At 40.0% G+C, this 23,686-nt stretch overlaps 1 protein-coding gene across 17 annotated transcripts in view; it reads left to right on the top strand.

The window, feature by feature from the left end:
• The window catches only part of LOC138741615 (adhesion G protein-coupled receptor B2-like), a 711,436-nt gene that overhangs the window by 302,277 nt on the left and 385,473 nt on the right, over nucleotides 1-23,686 (top strand). For all 17 annotated transcript variants that reach the window (XR_011343611.1, XR_011343612.1, XR_011343613.1 and 14 more), the window contains one exon: nucleotides 8,698-8,741. Coding sequence is in view for 14 of the 17 variants with exons in the window: in XM_069895953.1 (XP_069752054.1) it covers nucleotides 8,698-8,741 (44 nt within the window). In the remaining 3 variants the exon portion in view is untranslated. The remainder of the gene's footprint in view (nucleotides 1-8,697; nucleotides 8,742-23,686) is intronic.

The raw sequence follows: 23,686 nt of genomic DNA, 5'->3' as shown, positions 1-23,686 counted from the left end.
GGAATATTCAATGTTACGTAATGCATCAGAAGAATAGAGGAAAAGGGAAGGAAGGTGGTGTGGTGTTCTTAATTAAGGAAGATATCAGAATACTGCTGAGTTGTGATTGAAAACTGGCTGACAAATAAAAAAACTGAGTTGGAATAAAAGGGAATTTTTGCAGACACGAAGGATATCCCAAGGATAATTTCTTCGCTCTCAATTATCTACTATTAATAATAATGACCTGAAGAATTGGCCAAATGTTACTTATCCTTTGGTCTGCAATATAAAATATGATGAAAAGGTTTCTTGTGAAGATATTATTACCCTGCAACAGGACAAAGGTGGACAGAGTGATAAAAAAAATTGCAAATGGAATTCATTGTTGGAAAGTGTGAGGCCATACACCTTCAGTAGAAAGAATCAAAAGGCAGATATTATTGAAATGGAAATAAATGACAAGTGATTGAAGTTCAGTGGAGTCTAGATGTTGCAGTGCATGAATCACAAAGTTAGTAGTCCAGTGTCGTAAGTAGTGAAGAAAACAAATAGCTGATGGACCTTTATTGAAAATGGTTGGAGTTTAAATGGAAGTGATTTAAAGGGGATTCATCTAATTGATTCCTGTGGTGAGAGCATTGTTCGATCAAGAGAGGCTAAACGGGTTGGACATATACTCTTTAAAGAGTGAGGGGTAACCTTATTGAGACATGGAAAATCCTGATGGGACATGACAGGGTAAATTTTGAGATGTCTTCATGAGTGAGAAGAATTTTGAATGAGATGACAGTTACAAGACAAGGGACTGCCATATAAAATTGACGTGAGTGGAAATTTCTTTCATAGAGTGGAATGAATATCTGGAATTCTCTATTCCACAAAGTTATGGAGGTTTAGATCATGAGAAATATTTAAGGCGGGGGCAGATCATTCTTTGAAAGATCAGGAAATTTAGGACATTGAAGCCAAATTAGACTATCCATCATCATGTTGAATGACAGGGCTGGCCTGAGAAGCCAGGAGGCTTACTCTTGACCTTATTAAAAAAACACAGGACCATAGAACATTACAGCACAGAAACATGTCCCTTTGGCCCTTCTAGTCCATGCTGAACCACTGGTCCCACTGACTTGCACCCAGTCCATAGCCTCCATATTTCTCCCATCTGTGTACCTGTCCAAATTCTGCAAAATATTAAAATTGACTCTGTGTGCTGTTAGTTTCTGCTCTTCCATTCAACTCACCGAGGCCTTTTTCTGAGATCTGTTCAGGGTAATCAAGTTCCTATTTTGCATGCTTCCTTTGAATTTTATGTTGAACGGAGGTCTATTTTGCAACACGATGTAACAACTAATGAAAGTGATCTAAATTAGTGCTAGCATAATAATAAACTTTTTTAAATAAAACATAAGATCAAAATCAATTTAACCAGCACCACCAAAATTGCCAGAATTTTACAACCTGGAGAGAAGTTTAGGCTTATAATACTTACTCACTTCAGTCTCCTCAATGGACAATACTTTCCTTCCAGGAAATGAATTATTGAATCCACAATGCGTCACATCCAACCTAAATATCTCCAAATCCATTCCCCTCACATCATCCTTTCTTACCAGGCCAATCCCGCTTGCCTATTATTTTTTGTTTGACCTTTTATAAAGTTACATCCTGTAATATTTGGTTCCCAATCTCTGCCACTATCTCTTGTATCTGTTTAGTGGCTATTACATGAACCATTTATCTCCATTTGTCTCTTGTAAAAAATGCTTTGTGCTTTAAGATAAAGCTGTAGTGTCTGCCACAGCAGCTACCAAATGAATACACACTACTCACAACTGTCAGTAGAATTACTTTAATCACACGATCCACACTTTTTATGTCACTTCCGGTTCGAAACCCCCAAAACCGGAATTGATGGTCACGATGTGTCCGTGAAGGTGGACAGCGACATAAAGAAAGCTTTTAGCATCTTAGCCTTTATAAATCAAGGTATTGAGTATAGGAGTTGGGATGTTCTGTTGAAATTGTTTAAGACAATAGTGAGGCCAAATTTGGAACATTGTGTGCCGTTCTGGTCGCCAAACTTAATAAAATTGTAAGAGTGCAGAGAAAATTGACTAGGATGTTGCCAGATCTTCAGGAGTTGAATTACAGGGAAAGATTAAACAGGTTAGGAATTTATTCCTTGCAATGTAGAGATTTGATAGAAGTTTACAAGATTATGAGAGGTACAGACAGAATGGATGTGAGTAGGCATTTTCCTCTTAGATTAGGGGAGATAAGTTCAAGAGGACATGGCTTTGGGGTGAAAAGGGAAACGTTTAGGGAGAAATTGAGGGGATCTTTTTCAATCAGAGATTGGTGGGAGTGTGGAATGAGCTGCTATCTGACATGGTGAATGCGGGCTCGATCTTAAGTTTTAAGAATAAATTGAATAGATACATGGATGGCAGAGGTCTGGAGGGTTATGGAGTGGGAGCTGGTTATTGGGACTAGCTGAATAATGGTTGGAACAAGCGAGAATAGCCGAATGGCCCTTGCTGTGCTGTAGCGTTCTATAGTTATAGTTATACAAGACATCTGTGAGGCCAACTTTGGAGTATTGTGTGCAGTTTTGGTCACCTAACTATAGGAAAAATATGGATAAGATAGAAATACTGCAGGGAAGATTTATTGGATGTTGCTAGACTTCAGGACTTGAGCTACAGGAAAAGGTTAGACAGGTTAGGATTTTATTGCCTGGAGCGTGGAAGAATGAGGGGAGATTTGATAGAAGTGTTTAAAATTATGAGGGGGACAGACAGAGTAAATGTAGATAGGCTTTTTCCACAAGGGTAGGTGAGATACAAACCAGAGGACATGTGTTAAGAGTGAAAGAGAAATAGTTTAGAGGGAACTTCTTCACACAGAGAGTGGTGAGAGAGTGGAATGAGCTGCTGGCTGAGGTAGTGAATGCGGGCTCAATTTTAACATTTAAGATGAATTTGGACAGGTACATGGATGGGAGCAGTATGAAGGGATGTGGTCGGGATGCAGGTCAGTGGGACAAGAGAGAATAATAGCCTGCTCTGTGATGTAATTTTCTATGGTTCTAAAAAGTAAAACCTGACCCTTTTTGTCAGAAATAGATACAGGTGCATGTGATTCATTCTGGTTTCTGCATCACAGATAACCAGTAAAATCATTAGCTGAACTGAAGGCAGCCGTGGTGCAATTCTCACCATTCAGAAATGTGACTGAGCTCCATGTTAAATTCAGGCTCAATTTTAACATTTCAGAAGAATTTGGACAGGTACTTGGATTGGAGAGGTGTGGACTGGGTACAGGTCAGTGGGGTAGGCAAAAAAAAGTGGTTTGGCTCAGACTAGAAGGGCTGAAATGGCTTGTTTCTGTGCTGTAGTCTTCTACGGTTCTATTCAGTCTCTCCTTGTAACTAAAGTCCTCCATTCTCGTCTTTAGTTTGATGGAGTAACTGCACCAATTGATAGCAACTAGTGGTTGCAGTAAAATGATTAAGAAATAAAGAAGAGAGGAAGTAGAGTGATAAAAATGTCTGAAAGTAAGATTTGAAAGAAGACACCCAATGTAAGGGTTGAAGAATAATATCAGGATGAGGAGCAGGGTAGATAGTTGCCCTGAGCTGGCAGAGGACAGAAATAATCTCAGAAAAAAAAGTAGTTCACTTGAACTGAGGAGTGAATTGGATAGAAGAAAATAAGAGAAAGATATTTAGATCTATTATTGTCACAAAAGTTTGTTGTGTGGGTGGTATTCAACAGCTAGCAAAGAGTCACCGTGTTCCAGCTCCATTTTGCAGAAAAAAAGGAAGTGCCTTCAGATATAACCATATAACCACTTACAGCACAGAACAGGCCAGTTCGGCCCTACTAGTCCATGCTGTAACAAATCCCCACCCTCCTAGTCCCACTGACCAGCACCCGGTCCATACCCCTCCAGTCCTCTCCTCTCCATGTAACTATCCAGTCTTTCCTTAAATGTAACCAATGATCCCGCCTCGACCACGTCTGCCGGAAGCTCATTCCACATCCCCACCACCTTTTGCGTAAAGAAATTTCCCCTCATGTTCCCCTTATAATTTTCTCCCTTCAATCTTAAACCATGCCCTCTAGTTTGAATCTCCCCCACTCTTAATTGAAAAAGCCTATCCACATTTACTCTGTCTGTCCCTTTTAAAATCTTAAACACCTCTATCAAGTCCCCCCTCAATCTTCTAAGCTCCAGAGAAAAAAGCCCCAGTCTGCACAACTTTTCCCTGTAACTCAAACCTTGAAATCCTGTCAACATTCTTGTGAACCTTCTCTGCACTCTCACTATTTTGTTTTCTTCTTCTTTGGCTTGGCTTCGCGGACGAAGATTTATGGAGGGGTAATGTCCACGTCAGCTGCAGGCTTGTTTGTGGCTGACATGTCCGATGCGGGACAGGCAGACACGGTTGCAGCGGTTGCAAGGGAAAATTGGTTGGTTGGGGTTGGGTGTTGGGTTTTTCCTCCTTTGTCTTTTGTCAGTGAGGTGGGCTCTGCGGTCTTCTTCAAAGGAGGTTGCTGCCCGCCGAACTTTGAGGCGCCAAGATGCACAGTTTGAGGCGATATCAGCCCACTGGCGGTGGTCAATGTGGCAGGCACCAAGAAATTTCTTTAGGCAGTCCTTGTACCTCTTCTTTGGTGCACCTCTGTCACAGTGGCCAGTTTTGCGGAAACTGCCAAAATGTTTGGCCTGGAAGTCAGCCTGAAGAAAACTGAGGTCCTCCATCAGCCAGCTCCCCACCATGACTACCAGCCCCCCCACATCTCCATCGGGCACACAAAACTCAAAACGGTCAACCAGTTTACCTATCTCGGCTGCACCATTTCATCAGATGCAAGGATCGACAACGAGATTGACAACAGACTCGCCAAGGCAAATAGTGCCTTTGGAAGACTACACAAAAGAGTCTGGAAAAACAACCAACTGAAAAACCTCGCAAAGATTAGCGTATACAGAGCCGTTGTCATACCCACACTCCTGTTCGGCTCCGAATCATGGGTCCTCCATTTTGTTTATATCTTTCCTATAATTTGGTGACCAAAACTGTACACAGTACTCCAAATTTGGCCTCACCAATGCCTTGTACAATTTCATCATAACCTCCCTACTCTTGAATTCAATACTCCGATTTATGAAGGCCAACATTCCAAATGCCTTCTTCACCACACCATCTACCTGAGTATCAGCCTTGAGGGTACTATTTACCACAACTCCTAAATCCCTTTGTTGCTCTGCACATCTCAATAGCCTACCATTTAATGCATATGACCTATTTAGATTTGCCTTTCCAAAATGTAACACCTCACACTTATCTGTATTAAATTCCATCAGCCATTTCTCAGCCCACACCTCCAGCCTTCCTAAATAACCTTTTAATCTACGGTAATCTTCCTCACTGTCCACAACACCACCAATCTTTGTATCATCTGCAAACTTGCTTATCCAATTCTCCACCCCTACTTCCAGATCGTTAATATATATAACAAACAATAGTGGACCCAGGAACGATCCCTGAGGAACTCCACTAGTCACTGGCCTCCAATTGGACAAACAATTTTCTACCACTACTCTCTGACATCTCCCATCCAACCATTGCTGAATCAATTTCACTACCTCCTTATTTATACCTAATGACTCCACCTTTTTTCCTTACCTCCCGTGGGGAACTTTGTCTAAAGCTATACTAAAGTCTAAATAGACAACATCCACAGCTTTCCCTTCGTCAACCTTTTTTGTAACCCTCTCGAAAAACTCAATCAGGTTTGTCAAGCATGATCTACCCCTGACAAAACCATGCTGATTACTCCCTAGCAATCCCTGTACTTCCAAATATTTGTAAATACCTTCCCTCAGAACACTTTCCATCAACTTGCCCACCACAGACGTCAGACTCACGGGCCTATAATTCCCAGGTTTACATTTGGACCCCTTCTTAAACAGCGGAACCACATGTGCCACCCTCCAATCCTTTGGCACTACCCCCGTGGGCAGTGACATCCTAAATATCTCTGTTAATGGCCTCACTATATGAATGGTCACCAATCGCATGGCCTCCTCTGACATAGTCTGCTGACCACATATCACGTTTTATATCTTCAAATAGGCTATTTATCACTAAATGTTTTGCCAGTTTGTTTTATATCCTCTAATTTACTTAACAAAATAAATTATTTCTTTTGGCCTCTCTCCAGCCTCAAAGAGCAGGAAATGAAGTGACACCAAACCACTGATCATCTACAAGATGCTATGTCTTAATCTCTTCTTTCAAATGTGTGTCGATCCTCAGGGCTAATTGCTTCCCAATATTTTTCAGGCTACACATTCTACTCCCTATGTTGCCCAAATTCTGTTTTCATGTCATGTTCATGTTTGTTCCATTTATTATTTGTAACAAATTGACAAGAAATTTCACACAAGAGTTAGAGAGTTCTGGTAAGTGAACATACCACACAGTTATTGTCATCGCTGGTGGATGGGGTAGATGTTGCAATATTTTATTCCTCTCCTTTCAATTTCAGTTGTACTCAAAATGGTTTTAACAATATATGCAAACATTGAAAATTTTTCTCATTTCAAGCTGCATATTTCAATCTTTCTTGCTTTGACCATAGCAAAGTAATAACAATAATTTTAGAGACAATTTAAGTTAGCTACTTTGTCCGAGTATTTCATTAACGTTACAATTTAATACACCGATGATGATGAGTTTATTGTCATATACATTGTACAATTTTACTTCAGCTCAACAAGTGCTGCATAAAGGAATAAAACAACTACAATAACATACAGTAAATTAAAAAGAAATAATAAATATTATGTTGCCATAGTGTAAGGAAACAAAAATGACTTTGCAATAGTGCAGTCAGTCCTTTTTGTGGTGTTGGAGAACTCCATAAAAGAATTTCAGTTTGAGATTTCAGAATTATTGTCAGACATCACATACACTGACATTCTGCCTCGTGCAGCAGAATTACCACTCATTGGTGGTGCAAAAACTAAACTGTAAACAAGTAAACAAATAAAAGAACTGTAAACAGATAATGAAGCTGCTTGTGCAATACAGGGAGAACAAAATAAAATCAATAAAGTGCACAAGTAAGAGTCCTGAAATGAGTCTCTGACTGAGTTTGTTGTTGAGGAGTCTGATGGTGAAGGGGTAGCAACTGTTCCTGAACCTGGTGGAGTGAGTCTTGTGGCACCTGTATCTCTTTCATGATGGCAGCAGGAAGAACAGAGCATGTGCTGGGTGGTGAAGGTCTCTGATGATTGCTGGTGCTCTCTGACGGCAGCGTTCCCTGTAATTTGGCCTGTGATGTCCTGGGGTGTGTCTACTACCTTTTGGAGGGCGTTAGACTCAGTGGTGTTAGTGTCCCCATACCAGACCATGACGCAACTGGTCAGCACACTTTCCACCACACCTCTGTAGAAATTTGCCAGGGTTTCTGGTGTCATGCGAAACTTCTGCAAAGTCCTGAGGAAGTTGAAGTACTGATGTGATTTCTTCACAATGCCATTGGTATGTTGGGTCCAGTTAAGATCCTCTGAAAAAGCGATTCCCAAGAACATAAATTTGCTCACTCTCTCCACTTCTGATCCCCCAATGATCACTGGATTGTATATCTCTGGCTTTCCTTTGCTGAAGTCAAGAGTCATCTCTTTAGTTTTGATTACATTGAGCACAAGTTTTCAGTCTCCATCCTGTATGCTGACTCATCCCCATCTTTTACACAATCCAATACTGTGGTATTGTTGGCAAATTTGTAGATGGTGTTATTGTCGTACCGAGCTATATAGACGTAGGTGTAAAGTGAGTAGACCAAAGGGCTAAGAATGCAGCCCTGTGGTGTTCAGGCACTGATGGATATTGTGGAGCAGTTCTTACCAGTCTTCACTAATTGTAGTGTGACGGTGTTAACTCCCAGGCCTTGGAGTTTTCTGATCAGTTTTTGAGGGGATGATGATGTTAAATGCCAAACTCTAGTCAATAAAGAGCATCCTGATGTATGCATCTTTGCTGTCCAGGTGTTCCAGGGCTTTGTGTAGACCCAGAGAGATGTCATCCGCCGTAGACCTGTTTCTACTATAGGTGAACTGGAATGGATCTGTGTCACAACTCATACAGGAGCTGAAATATAAGGGGAGATTCTAGACCCTGTGTTGGAAATAAACTATTCTTGAATCCAGAGGAGCAGAATTTCAAGCTTCTTTACCTTTTTCCAAAGGCAGCAGTGAGAAGATGTTAAGACCAGAGTGATGGGGATCCTTTCTGATGATGACTCCCTTCTTGAGCCAGCACCTCACCTCAATATCTTCAATGGTTGGGAGGTCAGACCTTGTGATAGATCTGGACACTCAAATCAGGCTGTGATACAAACAGTCAGTGCACTTTCCACAGTGCAGCTATTGAAGTTCGATAGAATATTCAACAACATTCAAAATCGCCTCATATTTCTTGGAAAGTTTAGGCATTGGTGTGTCTCCCTCACAGTGTCTTCAGTGTGTTGGCTCCAGGAGAGGTGTTAACATTCATCTATTTTGTACTTTCATGGATCCATCAGAATGATGTTTTTATTCCAGGTCTTTAACATATTTCCTTCTTTTAATAATACATATATTGGTGCATGATATTGTGTACTTGCTTTATATATGTATTAATTTTTATTATTACAGGGAACATCTGACCCGCACTGTGTAGTTTGGAATGATTCCAAAACGTAAGTCAAAAATGATAAAATTCTTCTCAAACATCCTATGGATATTTATCCCATTGATATTGTTTTATTTGAGAAATAACTTATGCATAAACTCTGAATTACCTTTTACTTGTGTTCTGTTGTTTTGTGTCATTATCAATGGTTTGTTTTCCTTTGGTTAATGAATGACTGCATAATTTGAGTTTTAGAATTAGAAATGAACAAGCTTTGAAATTATTCTCATGATCTTGAACACATCCTCTTTATTTATTATATGCATCAATTTATGGTCTTTCTTCATTCCTTTAGCTCTTCATTTCTTTAGTTCCTCCAAAGTTTATTCATTCAGACCATTCATTTATTGTCTCCTTCCCAGGCTGAATCCTTTTATATAATTTTAGGTGGCCTTCCCCAATTGCTTGATTAAGTTAGGTTATTTATGGCAATGGACATCCTCTGGTTTTAATCTCATTTGTGATATATTCCAACCTTTTTCCTTAAACTCCTTTCCTACATTGCCCTTTTCCTTTGTAATTTTTTTTTGGCAAAACCATTGTTTCCTTGAGTGAGGTAATGAGGTTTACTGCCATGTTCCTCAGTTGATTTGAATTTTTTTGTTGCAATGTTCACTGCAGTCTGCCTGATTATATGACTGGTAGAGTCATACAACAGAGAGACTGGATGCAGACTTGGTTCTCCCAATGCTTCATCCCATTCCCTTGTGAATATGTCTGTCCATGGTCTCATGCATTGCCAGATTGACACCACCTGTAAATTGGAGAAACAACACCTCATCTTCTGACTGGGCATCCTCCTACTAGATAGCATTAATAATGGCTTCTCTGGCTTTCATTAACACCTCCCCCTTACCTATCACCTTTCCTTATCTCTGTCTCTCTATTCCATCTCCCTTTGAAGAAACATGATAAATTCTTCCCTATTCCCTTATCATAACCAATTGACACCTTTTGTTGGTCTGGACTCCTCCCCCATTGTTTAAATTCTTAGACTTTCTGAGATTTCCTGCTTCTGACTTCTTCTTCTTCTTGAAGAAAGGCTCAGACATGAAATGTCAGCAATATATCTTTGTCTCCTATAGATGCTGAAAAGACCGGCTGAGATCTGTACTGTTTAAGATTTCACTTTAACCGGCAGACCCCATGCGATGAAAGTGATCTTCTAACTCTTTGTCTTTGAAATGTCATTTTAATTTCTATGATGTTATTCATTTCTTTATATTCAACCTCATATGTATGATAAAAGAAACAAAATCACATCATGCAATAGAACTCAATTACAAATTAATAAGTAAAAGCATTATCAATTAATGTACCATTTGGCAAGAATTAATCAAAAGATAACAATATGTCAGTTTTTAAAGCATATGGTAATTATTTTTTTTAATTGCAATAAGTGTCTGAATAACTAACACTTGTCTCACTATGAAATTAGAAACTGAAAATTTTATTCTTGATTAATTGGTCGGAGATGAGAGATTTAATAGTTTCCAGCTGTCAATTCCAACTCCTCCCTTGTATTTGGCTGAATATGAGCTAGGCAGTGAATGTGAATGTAATCGCATATCCATTTCAAGAGTTCCTATTTTCATCTTCATCAAATAGTCTTTTTATTGGTTTTTATAATAAATACAGTACAAAGTAGAAAAGGGAACAAAACTTAAAATAAAATAGCATGTGTGTGTAAATATATCAAGATAAAACTTCAAACAGTATAAACTCAGTCCCCCCTCTGGGTGAAGACAGAAAAGACATTAAAAAAAATTAAAAAACCCCACCTAACCTACTCTATTAAAAAAAAAGAAAACTAACCAAAAAAAAAATTTGAACTGCTCATCCTGAGGGTTGCATATATTTTGTAGCTTTTGATTCGTACTTGAATCATAAAACAAAGGTAATCTGGAAGAGTGAGTACATCTGATCACATTAAAAACATGTACATCAAATTAAAATATGACAAAAGATCACCATGTAGCATAAAATTTCACCAATGAATCAAATATATATCTAATTTTTTTCTGAATTTAAACAGGACATAAAATGAGAGAACCATTGAAACACTGTTGGAAATCTAGAGTTTCTCCATTTGAATAGGATGGCTCTTCTAGCCAACAATGTAAAGGAGACCACAATTCATTGCACAGGACTCCTGATATCTGCTTCAATACCCCCAAAAAGAGCAGTTATTGGATTGCGTCATAGCTCCACCGGAAATACAGTTGAAAAAATATCAAAAATTTCTTTCCAATAGATTTTTAAGGATGGACAAGACAAAATCTTATGTGTCAATGTGGCAATATCAGATTTGTATCTTGCACAAGTAGAGTTAATATTAGAAAAGATACAAGCCAGGTTATCTTTAGACATGTGACCATGATGCACCACTTTGAATTGGATTAATGAATGTTGGCACATATTGAAGATGTATTCACCAGTTTAAGAATCTTGTCCAATAGATCCTCCGATAAGGGTCTTGAAAGTTCCAGTTCCTCAAGCCTTTTTAATCTTATTGTGAAATACTGGATGCAATTTCAATAATCTATCAAATATAATTCTGATTAATACTTTCTGAGAAGGAATCAATCAAAATATCATGAACCATATCAGGTGGATATACAAATGGAAGTCCAGTAATATGGTATTTAAAAAATTTATTATCTATAAATATCTTTAAAAATTAATATTTGGTAAGTCATATTTGCCAGCTGTTCAAAAGACATTAAACAACCTTCCTTAAATAAATTTGCAAAAGAAGAAATACCTTTGATTTTCTGTATAGAGAAAGATTGATCAATTATTGAGGGTCGAAAAAAATAATTATAAGAGAGAGCACTCGATAAAACAAAGTTTTTAAATTAAAGGATTTCCTAAATTGGAACCAGATTCGCAGTGTATGTTTGAGTATTGGATTAGATATATTCTTATTGATCTTGGAAAACTAAATGGAAGAGAGGTACCCAATAAAGAAGCCACTGAATACTACTATATAGATTTCATTTCTAATTTGTCCATAATGATTGATCCAATTTGTCAGAATAAAATATCCAAAAAGTTAGATAATGAATATTAAAAGCCCAGTAATAAAATCTAAAATTAGGAAGGGTCAATATTATCTAAAAAAGACTTAAGGATGAAAACTGGAATCGCTTTAAATAAATATAAAAACTAGGTAATATTATCATTTTAACTGCATTAATATTACTTATTAAGGATAATGATAAAGGAGACCATCTAGAAAAAGACAAAAAGAGGAGAAAAATCATTTATATTTTTAACCCCTAAGTATGTGTAATTATCTCTGACAATCTTTAATGGAACTTGAGTGTAGATATGGACCTGCATATTAATCAGAAACACTACAGAACAAAAACCAAACCATTCAGCCCTTCTAGTCTGTGCCAAAATATTATTCCACCAATCTTATTGGCATGCACGCAGTCCATGACCCTCCAGATCTCTCCCATCAATGTATCTATCCAAATTACTCTCTTTTAATTTAATTTTTCCAAAAACATAGTATTACCGAAAAAAGTTTTTTTTAACGTATTTACACTTTCTTTTAGAATAATTCACTTCTCAGATACAAACATTATGTCAACTTACTTAAAATTTCCTTCCCTCTCCCAAAACTTTTAAAATTAAACAACAACTAAAGCAATTAAAATGACAAACAGAAACATGGTAAAAAGAAAAGGAAACTTCAGCAACCTGCCAGTCTTTCTAATCAACTTCCACTCCTTGAGGTGCTTCACTGCTGTTGTCTTTATGTATTTTGTTAGCATTTTAGAACTGTGGGCTGTTGTTATAGCTGTGCACCAAAGTGCTCTAGATAAAGTTGCCATATTTTGGCAGAAGTATTGTACTTATTTCTTAAATTATATGTTATTTTCTCCATGGGCACGTAATTGTGCATCTCTGTGTTCCATCAAGTGATGAGCAGAGGGCGTCAGATTTCCAGGTGATTGCTACTGACAGGGCAATATCTACAAATTTAATTTGGAATTTAGTTAATGTTCTGCCCATGTCCTCTAGATTTCCCAATAAATACAGCTCCGGATCCAGCAGGAAGACTGTTCCTTTAATCCTTGTTAATATATTAGATCATTCCAACCAAAAGGGTCTCACCTTCACGCAGGTCTGTGTGGAGTGTATAAAGGTATCAATTTCTAACCTACACCTGAAGCACATTTCTGATATCTCTGATTTTTCCTTTATGTAATTTTTGTGTGGTGAAGTATAATTGGTGTAAGAAATTATATTGTATCAACCTTAGTCTGGTGTTGATCACTGATATCACATTTTCCCTAACATAGATCTGATGAATTCTCTTCATCGATCATTATTCCCAAGTCTTACTCCCACTACCCTTGATCTTTGTGGGCCCAGCTTTGGGCTCTCACTTTGAAGTAAAAAGTACATTCCAGTCAAAGTAGCCCTTCCACCTCATTCCCTTCAGGGCCCCATTTTTTCCCTCCGGAAGGATCATACTTAGGCAAATCATACTTATCCTTCAGTTGTTTGAAGAACAACTATTTTCATAGCAGTCCTCAATAGTTTGGATCATCTTTTATTCTTAAAATTTGAGAGTAAACCCGCATTTACCATGTCAAATGGCAGCTTGTTCATGCTCCCACCGCTCTTAGAGTGAAGAAGTTCCCCCTAATGTTCTCCCTAAGCCTTGCCCCTTTCACTCTAAAGCCATGTCCTCTCATATTTATTTCTCCTAATCTCAGTGGAAAGAGCCTATTTGCATTTACTCTGCCTATACCCCTCATAATTTTGTAAACCTCTATCAAATCTCCCCTCATTCTTCTATGGTCCAAGGAATAAAGTCCTAACCTGTTTAATCTTTTCCTGTAACACAACTCCTGAAGACTCATGCAAATCTTCTCTGCACTCTTTCAATCTTACTGATCTTCTTCATGTAGATAGGTGACCAGAACTGCACACAATACTCCAAATTTGGCCTTACAAACTCAAATCCTGTACTCAATACTTTGATTTATGAAGGTCAAGTTGCCAAAAGTTTTCTTTACAACCCTGTCGACCTGTGACACCACTTTCAGGAAATTACGTATCTGTATTCCCAGATCCCTTTGTTCCTCCACACTCCTCAGTACCCAACCATTTACTGTGGAGGCCCTATCTTGGTTTGTCCTTCCAAAATACACCACCTCACACTTGTCTGCAATAAATTCCATCTGCCATTTTCTGGCCCATTTTTCCATCTGGTCCAGATCCCTCTGCAAGATTAGAAAACTTTTTTCACTGACAACAAGGCCTCCAATCTTAGTGTCATCTGCAAACTTGGTGATCCAATTTACACCATTATCTGTTGATATAGACAACAGACAACAATGGTCCCAGCACCGAATCCTGAGGCACACCACTAATCTCAGGCCTCCTGTCTGAGAAGCAACCATCCGCTACCACTCTTTGTTTTCTCCCACACAGCCAATTTCAAATAAATTTTAAATCTCTCCATGAATACCTAATGTATGAACCTTATGAATTAACCTCCCATGTGGGACCTTGTCAAAGGCTTTACTAAAGTCCACGTAAGCAACATCCACAGCACTCGCAATATTTTGCCTTTGAAGGGGTTCCACTTACTGAACCCCTCCTTGCCAGAAAACAACTTATCTCAATCCACTCTTCCTAGATCCTTTCTCATTTTCACAAAATTGGCCTTTCTCCAAGTTAGAATCTCAACTCAGTTTATCTGTTGCAAATTAGCATAAATTGATAGAAGGTAATAGACAGCTGTTTCCTCAATCCCTCGACCTCATATCATTGTAATGCACATGCCATCTTATTTTTGCAAATCCCTTCAGTATTACTCCACCTTTACAATCTTGCATATCCTTACTTATTGCAATACCACGATTGGGCAACATGCCTTCAGCTAACTGATATTTAAATTCAGAATTCCTTCTTCCAATCCTCTAATCCCCTCATCCGCTTTAAAATGCTTCTTAAACCTGACTATACAAGAAGGACAAGTTTTACCTGATCTGAAAGGGAACCAATATACTTGGGGGCATTTGCTCGTGTGATTCAGGAGGATTTAAACTGGGGTGGCAGGGAGATGGGAACCAGATCACTAAGGCAGTAAATGAAGCAGCAAATATAAGTAACAAGGAATAAATAAAGGGCATAAAATGCAAAAAGGGGACAAAAAGAGGAAATCGTTTTTTTTTTAAATTAGCCAGGAGATTATTTTGTCTCAATGCAAGGAATGATTAAGTGGATGAATTAACAGTAGGGATTACTGTTAATGGTTATGACCTGATTGGGATTACTGAGGCATATCTCCATGGTGACCAAGGTTGGAAACTTAATATTCCAGGGTACTGAACATCAAGGAAAGATGGACTGAAAAGAAGAGGAGGTGGATAGCATAGCTCATTGAAGAGGAAATAATACAATTTTCAGGAAGGACATCAAATTAAATAAGGTGCGATCATCACAAGTCAAGTTGAGGAACACCAGTGGGCAGAAAACATTACTGGCAATGGTTAACAGAGCATAAAGAGTAGCAGTAATGAGATTAGGGATGGCATCAAACCAGGAGTAAGGGAAGAGAAGCTGTTAATGTGCATGTAAGTTAAGAGAACTAAAATGGTTGCAGTACAGTAGCGGAGGATTTTCTGGACTGTGTAAGGGATGGCTTCCTTGATGAATATTGTCAGGAATCCATCTGGAAGGCAGGCAATCCTAGAGTGGGCATTGTGTATTGAGACAAGGTTAATTTGATACCTTGTTCATTGTCCTTTGAGGAATAGTGAATGAACTTTTCATCAGGATGGAGAGTAACACTTAATTCAGAGACTTGAGTCCAGAATTTAAAGAAGGGTAACTGCAAGCCACGAATTGGCACTTGATGTGTTGACCAAAGATAGAAAATAGCAAATATTTAAAGATCGCCTGAAGGAACTTCAAAAACTGTACATCTTTAATTGCCATAAAAATAAAAAAGGAAAGGCACTTCAACCATGGCTTGCAAGGGAAATCAAGGATAGCTTGAAAAACAAAATGACTGTATAAACTGAGGACAGTACTCGAGATGGCAGAGGTCGACAGCATCGAGTCCACGCTGCTGAAGATCCAGCTGCGCTGGATGGGTCACGTCTCCAGAATGGAGGACCATCGCCTTCCCAAGATCGTGTTATATGGCGAGCTCTCCACTGGCCACCGTGACAGAGGTGCACCAAAGAAAAGGTACAAGGACTGCCTAAAGAAATCTCTTGGTGCCTGCCACATTGACCACCGCCAGTGGGCTGATAACGCCTCAAACCGTGCATCTTGGCGCCTCACAGTTTGGCGGGCAGCAACCTCCTTTGAAGAAGACCGCAGAGCCCACCTCACTGACAAAAGGCAAAGGAGGAAAAACCCAACACCCAACCCCAACCAACCAATTTTCCCTTGCAACCGCTGCAATCATGTCTGCCTGTCCCGCATCGGACTTGTCAGCCACAAACGAGCCTGCAGCTGACGTGGACTTTTTACCCCCTCCATAAATCTTCGTCCGCGAAGCCAAGCCAAAGAGATACTCTGTAAATTGCCTTTACACTGCTGAATTAACGTTAATCACCTGTTAGTCTCGTCACGGAAGAATCCTTCTCACTGTATGAGATAAGTTAGAAACATAGAAACAGCACAATACAGGCCCCTTTGGCCCACAAAGTTATACTGAACATGACTATCAGAAATTATTAGGCTTTCCCATAGCCCTCTCATGGAGGTTAGCCTCCATGTACCTATACAAAAGTTTCTTAAAGGACCCTAACGTATCCACCTCCACGACCGTTGCCGGCAGCCCATTCCACGCACCCACCACTCTGTGTATATTAAAAAAAAACTTAGATCTGACATCTCTTCTCTACCTACTCCCAACACCTTAAACCCGTGTCCTCTTGTAGCAACCATTTCAGCCCTGGGAAAAACCCTCTGATTATCTATACGATCAATGCCTCTCATCATCTTAAACACCTCTATCATGAGGTGCTCCAAGGAGAAAAGGCCGAGTTCACTCAACCTGTTTTCATAAGGCATGCTCCCTAAACCAGGCAACATCCTTGTAAATCTCTGCACCCTTTCTATGGCTTCCGATAGTGAGGTGACCAGAACTGCACACAGCACTCCAAGTGGGGTCTGACCAGGGTCCTATATAGCTCCAACATTACCTCTCAGCTCCTAAATTCAAATCCATGAATAATGAAGGTCAATACACAACATACCTTCTTAACCCTAGAATCAACCTGTGCAGCTGCTTTGAGTGTCCTATGGACTCGGACCCCAAATGCGTCTGATCCTTCACACTGCCAATATCCTTATTTTTAATACTAAATTCTACCATCATATTTGACCTACCAAAATGAATCACTTCACACTTCTCTGGGTTGAAATCTGTCTGCCACTTTTCAGCCCAGTTTTGCATCCTATCAATGTCCCACTTTAACCTCTGACAGCCCTGCACACTATCCACAACATCGGGTCATCAGCAAACTGACTAACCCATCCCTCCAGTTGCTCATCCAGGTTATTTATAAAAATTATGAAGAGTAAAGTGTCACATTTGTGGCCCGAAATGTGAAGTTAATAAAACATTAAACACAAGTTTATCAGGTAAACTTCTTAGTGTCTTTTTATTCTCCCGTTTCCTTTGTTCTCCTGCCTGTGTTCTTATCTCTCTCTCATACCACGTGACTTCCGGTATATCTCATACATATTCATTATCATGACATCCCTCCTTTAATCAGAAATAAACTTTACCTTCACTTACCTATATCCCTCGGAAACTTACAAACATCGTAACTAATGGTAATACTATAACTCAACTACATAAAATTTACTTCCTACAGCACTCATACATGCACTTTATGATATAAGATTAAATACTGTCCCAAAGTTCTTATTAAAACTATGGCACAAAGTCTTCGTATCGTTTGGGCACTTTCCAGATTCGTTTCGGCCTGCCTGAGATATTGTCGTCGCTTCTCGGTTGTTCACTCTCGGCGTCGGAAATACTGCTCGCCACGGCTTCGGGTGTTTCTGGCGCTCTAGTCACTTCATCAGGAGTGCTGGTAACTGCCTCTGGAACATCATCAGTTCTCTCAGTTTCAACATCTCGTATTGGCCTTTCAACCTCTTCACTAGATGTATCTCTGGACTGGTACCTTTTTACACCTGAGACATTTCTCTTATACAGGACTCCAGTCGGAGACTTGACTGTCACCATACTTCCACTTCTGGATACGACAGTATAGGGTTGATGGTAATAAGGTGTGTCTAGCTTACCACCAGTTTCATGCCTCACTAGAACATTATCTCCTGGCATGATGTCTGAGTACTTGGCTCCACGTTTCGAATCTGTGTACAGCTTTGCTGCACCTTTCTTTTCAGCATCGTGGTCCCTCATCTCCTGGTCATCTCGGATTTCTTTTATTTCTGGCATTTTTGTGTGGATTTTTCTCCCAAAAAATGCTTCTGCAGGACTTTTTCCAGTGGTTGCACGAGGCGTTGCTCGATAGACAGCCACATAAGATAGCAATGCTTCTCGCCAATTTTGTCCTTCTGCGTGTGCAATCCTCAATCGTTTTTCAATGGACTGATTTTGTCTCTCTACTTCTCCGTTGGCTTGCGGCCATTTCAGAGTTACTTTATGATGATGGATACCTGTGGTCCTCATGTATTCCGCAAATGTCTCTGAAATGAATTGTGGACCATTGTCAGAGTATAATGTAACAGGTAATCCATATCTTGCAAATATCTCTGCTAATGCTTGTATTGTTTTTTCAGTGGTTGTGGACTTCAACACCACGTACTCATAGTATCTGCTGTAGTAATCTATCACTACCATAATTGATTCACCCGTCGCTAAAGGTCCAAGAAAATCAACAGCTACGTCGATCCATGGTCCTGTCGGAAGTTGCGTACTCCGGATCGGTTCTGGCGGATTACTCCTACTTATGATTTGACATCCATGACAAGTTTTAACAAATTTCTCTGCGTCTTTATCACAACCTGGCCACCATACCTTGGTCCTGAGGTTTTGCTTGGTACCAACAATACCTAAGTGTCCTTCATGCGCTAAGGATACGATCTTCGGTCTCAATCTTTGCGGAATCACCAATCTGCAACCTCTCAATACACACTGTCCGATGCAACAAAGTTCGTCTATAATGGGAATGTAAGCCTTGTGAGTACACTTGTCCCATTGTCCACTCTCTATGCATTCTCTTACTTCCCTGAGTTCTGGATCATGTTCGGATTCTCTCTCGACCTCCTTCATAGTCACAGCTTTCGGTGTCGACTGAATAGCTACGAAGCGTACAAAGCTCTCTGTTTCTGTTCCCAATTCTGACTTGGATTGTGGACCTCCATCCTTCACCAATCTGGACAGCGGATCTGCAATGTTTGCTTTCCCTGCAATGTGGATTACTTTATATTTGTAGGGTTGTAGTCTGAGTACCCATCTCTCTATTCTGGCACATGGTTTGGATCTAGGTGCATAGATCACCTCTAATGGCTTATGATCTGTGATGAGTTCAAATTCAATGCCGTATAAATATGCGTGGAACCTCTCACAGGCCCATACAAGTCCGAGTGCTTCTTTCTCTGTCTGAGAGTATCTTCTTTCCACATCTGATAACGATCTGCTGGCATAGGCAATGATTCTTGGTCCTCCATCATGCATCTGGACCAACACTGCTCCTAAACCAACTGGGCTGGCATCCACTATGACTTTGGTTGATGCCGCCGGATCGTAATATCCAAGAGTTTTTGCATCTGTCAGGCTTTGCTTCAGCGCTGTGAACGCTTTCTTCTGCTCAGATCCAAAATGAAATGGTACACCTTTCCTGGTTAGTTTCCTTAGTGGTTCTGCCACTGTAGCAAAATTAGGAATGAACTTTGCACAAAAATTGACCAATCCCAGGAAACTCCTCACCTCTGTTGCGTTCTGAGGTCCACGTGCCTCTGCAATAGCTTTCATCTTGGCCTCTGCAGGGTTTAGTCCTTCCCGTGTAAGTCTGTGTCCCATGAAGTCCATTTCTGACACACCGAACAGGCACTTGTTTCCATTCACGGTAAGGCCTGCTTCCTGTAGTCTAGATAGTACACGCCTCAACCGTTTGTCATGCTCTTCCTTCGTTGGTGCATGGACTATGAAGTCGTCAGAAATGTTGGCAACTCCAGTAATGCCTTGAATCACTCGATGGATTTCATACTGGTAGATCTCCGAAGCTGCATTAATTCCAAATGATAGTCTCTTGTAACGATACAATCCACAGTGAGTCACAAATGTAGTTACATCTCGGGAACCTGGATCCAAGTCTAATTGATGATAGCCCCATTTCAGATCAATTTTTGAGAATACCTTGCTGGTAGTTAGTTCTTGAAGTATTTCTTCCACTGTTGGTATAGGGTGTCGTTCTCTAATTATAGCTTCATTGGCCATTCTCATGTCAACACATAGCCTTATGTCACCCTTTGGTTTGGGCACAATCACTACGGGACTGACCCATTGTGTCGAATGTTCCACCGGTTCAATAATGTCTTGTTCGATCAATTCTTTAATTTTGGCTTCGACTTTCCCACGAAGTTCAAATGGAGTTCGGCGCATTGGTTGTGCCTTGGGTTTGACCGTTTCATCTACCGCTAGCTTCAATTGTCGACCTTTCAGCTTTCCTACTCCTTGGAAGACTGCGGAGAATTCTTGCTTCATATCCTCGTATGACTGAATTGAATTGACACAAGCTCCAATATGAAGTATTGCCAGGTCTTGCGCTCTGCTTCTACTCAACAATGGTTCTCCCCTCTCTTCTATGACCATAAACTCTGCTTCGGTGTACTTATCTCCAGCTTCAACAGTTGCAGTAAAACATCCAATGGTCTGCAATGGCTTGGTTGCTGTGTATGGATACAGTTTCTTGGAACACTTCTTTGAGGTACAGATGATCTTTTTCCTTTTCAACTTCTCCCATAAATGTCGATCAATCACATTACTGTCACTGCCTGAGTCTACAATGACCTGAACTGTCACTCCACCAATGATCACTGGGACCTTCTCATGATGTACTTCATTCAACGAAAATTGGTAACAACTCTGTTCCTCCTGGGTATCATCATTGTCACCGTCTATCTGGCGAATGGTATCTTTCTTTCCAGGATACTTTCCTTTCCCCCAGGCTTTGCCTTTGGAAGTTGTACTCTTCCTCTTCTGGTCTGCATTGGATTTGCTTTCTCACTTCTTTGCAAAGTGGTCCTTACCTCCACACTTTCTGCAAACTTTGCCTTTGGCCGGGCAATATGGGTCTTTTCCAAAGTGACCTCGGTTTCCACATCGATAACACTCCACGTCCTGTGTCAACGTATATCTTGGCTGGTTATGGCGATGTGAGAGCCTCTTAATTTGCTGGCTTGAGTTGCCTTTCAGGGTCATGGTATGAAATTGCCCTTCAACAGCCTCTAATGCAGCAGCAATGGTTAAAGCATCGGTGAGTTCCAACTCACTCCCTCTTTCCAGTAGACGTCTTCTGAGTTTATCTGATCTGCAGTGCTGTACGACTTGATCCAATAATTGGTTGTCCAAATCAGCTGGCATGTAATTGCATCCAACAGCTAGCTGGCGTAGTCTCGTCACGTACTGAGCAATTGTCTGGCCATCTTCTTGTCTCGTTCTCCGAAACAAATGGCGTTGAAATGTAGCATTCAGTGTCACTACATAGTGTGCATTTAATGCATCTACTGCTTTCTGGTACTCATCCTTTCTACCTGTATTCAAAAGTGTTTTAAATGTTTCCCGAACTGCAGGTCCAGCAGTGAAAAGAAGTAACACCCTTCCCTGCGCTTTTTGTTCAACTGTACCGGCATCTAGAAGTAGGCCACGACTGTCGGCGTAGGATTCAAATTCTTCCAGCCATGCCTTCCACTTCACACTTACAGTACTTGCATCACCAGTCGGGTCAAAATGAGCAATTCCACTATGTGTTAGAAAGTTACTGTCTGCACCAGCCATGAGGAAATATTCCAGCCCCAAAAGTACTGAGTCACAGAGAAAATTCTTATCACCTTGAAGTTGTCTGTAAACCTCTGTAATCTTGTTTAGTCTTTAATTTTCTTCAACCTTATTTCATCCTCGTCGCCAATGTCACATTTGTGGCCCGAAATGTGAAGTTAATAAAACATTAAACACAAGTTTATCAGGTAAACTTCTTAGTGTCTTTTTATTCTCCCGTTTCCTTTGTTCTCCTGCCTGTGTTCTTATCTCTCTCTCTCATACCACGTGATTTCCGGTATATCTCATACATATTCATTATCATGACATAAGGGTCCCAGAACAGATCACTGAGGAATACCACTGGCCACCGATCTCCATGCAGAATATGACCTGCTTACAGCCACTGTTTGACTTTTGTGGGCAAACTAGTTTCGGATCCCCTTGGATTCCATCCCTCCGAACTTTCTCAATAAGCCTTGCACAGGGTAGCTTATCAAATGCCTTGCTGAAATCCATATAGACAACATCTACTGCTCTTCCTTCATCAATGTGTTTTGTTACAAGATCAAACCAGCAACCACAAAGAAGGCATATCACACAGGGGTAAAGATGAACAATTACTTTATTAACAAAAATTCACCTTCAAACTTAAATTCAAAATCCCCCCTTTTCTAACAATGCCCACTGGTTACTATGCAAATGTCTATAACAGTGTAAAACTAATAAATTCCCCAGCCTAAATATAATATACGTAATTAAAGTTTAAGTTATATTTCCAACCAGCCCAAGAAAAACTTAAACGCAAAACACACAAGACTCACAAAACTTCGATCTCAACCGAAGCAAAGATCAGAAACAAAATTCAGTTTGTTTGGTAAACTGAAGCTAAAAAATCTTTAAGAGAGAGAGAGCACAAAATTCGAAGTTGTCTTGTGTTGCTTGCAGAGAGAGGAACCACTGGCTTTGTCCAGATCCTTCTGGCTGCCTTCGGAATGTTGATCCTTTTTGAAATCCCAACATTCTAAACGGTCCTTCAGACCATGACTCATGCTCTGGGCCTTCTTCCACTCCATAGCACCACCCAGTGGTGGTTTATCGTCCAAGTCCAGAAATCTTTAGATCATTTTCTGCACATGCCCAGTCCATCTCCCACTCTCTCAACAGTCCACCTTCACCTTGGCTCTCTAAGGCAAATTGTCACTTTTTAACATAAAATCACACAACACATAAGCCAATACACAACATAGAACTCTGTAACAGTTTAGTCACATCGTCAAGAAATTAATTCAGAAACGTAAGGCACACCTGCTCTTGAAAGCCACGTTGACTATTCTTAATCATATTATACGTCTCCAAATGTTCATAAGTAGTGCCTCTCAGGATCTTCTCCATCAACATACCAACCACTGAAGTAAGACTCACTGGTCTGTAATTTCCTGGGCTATCTTTACTCCCTTTCTTAAATAAAGGAACAACATCCACAACCCTCCAGTACCTCTCCTATCCCCATTGATGATTCAAAGATCATTGCCAAAGGTTCAGCAATCTCCTTCCTTGCCTCCCACAGTAGCCATGGGTTCATCTAATTTGGTCCTGGCAACTTATCCAACTTGATGCTTTCCAAAGGCTCTTCCAGATACTTTTTCTTACTAACTATATGCTCAAGCTTTTCAGTCTGCTGCAAGTCATCTCTACTATCACCAAGATACTTTTCCTTTCTGAATACTGAAGTAAAGTATTCATTAAAGTACCTCCAGTATTTCCTTCTGTTCCATGCACACTGTCACACTTGATAGGTCCTATTCTTTCACATCTTACCTACTTGCTCCTTACATACTTGTAGAATGCCTTGGGGTTTTCCTTAATCCTGCCCACCAAGGACTTCTCATGGCCCCTTTTGGCCATCCTAATTTTCTTTTTAAGCTCCTTTTTGTTAATCTTATAAT

Source organism: Narcine bancroftii, chromosome 8 (genome assembly GCF_036971445.1).
Source record: "Narcine bancroftii isolate sNarBan1 chromosome 8, sNarBan1.hap1, whole genome shotgun sequence".
Taxonomy (NCBI): domain Eukaryota; kingdom Metazoa; phylum Chordata; class Chondrichthyes; order Torpediniformes; family Narcinidae; genus Narcine; species Narcine bancroftii.
This window is presented reverse-complemented; position numbering and strand designations above follow the sequence as displayed.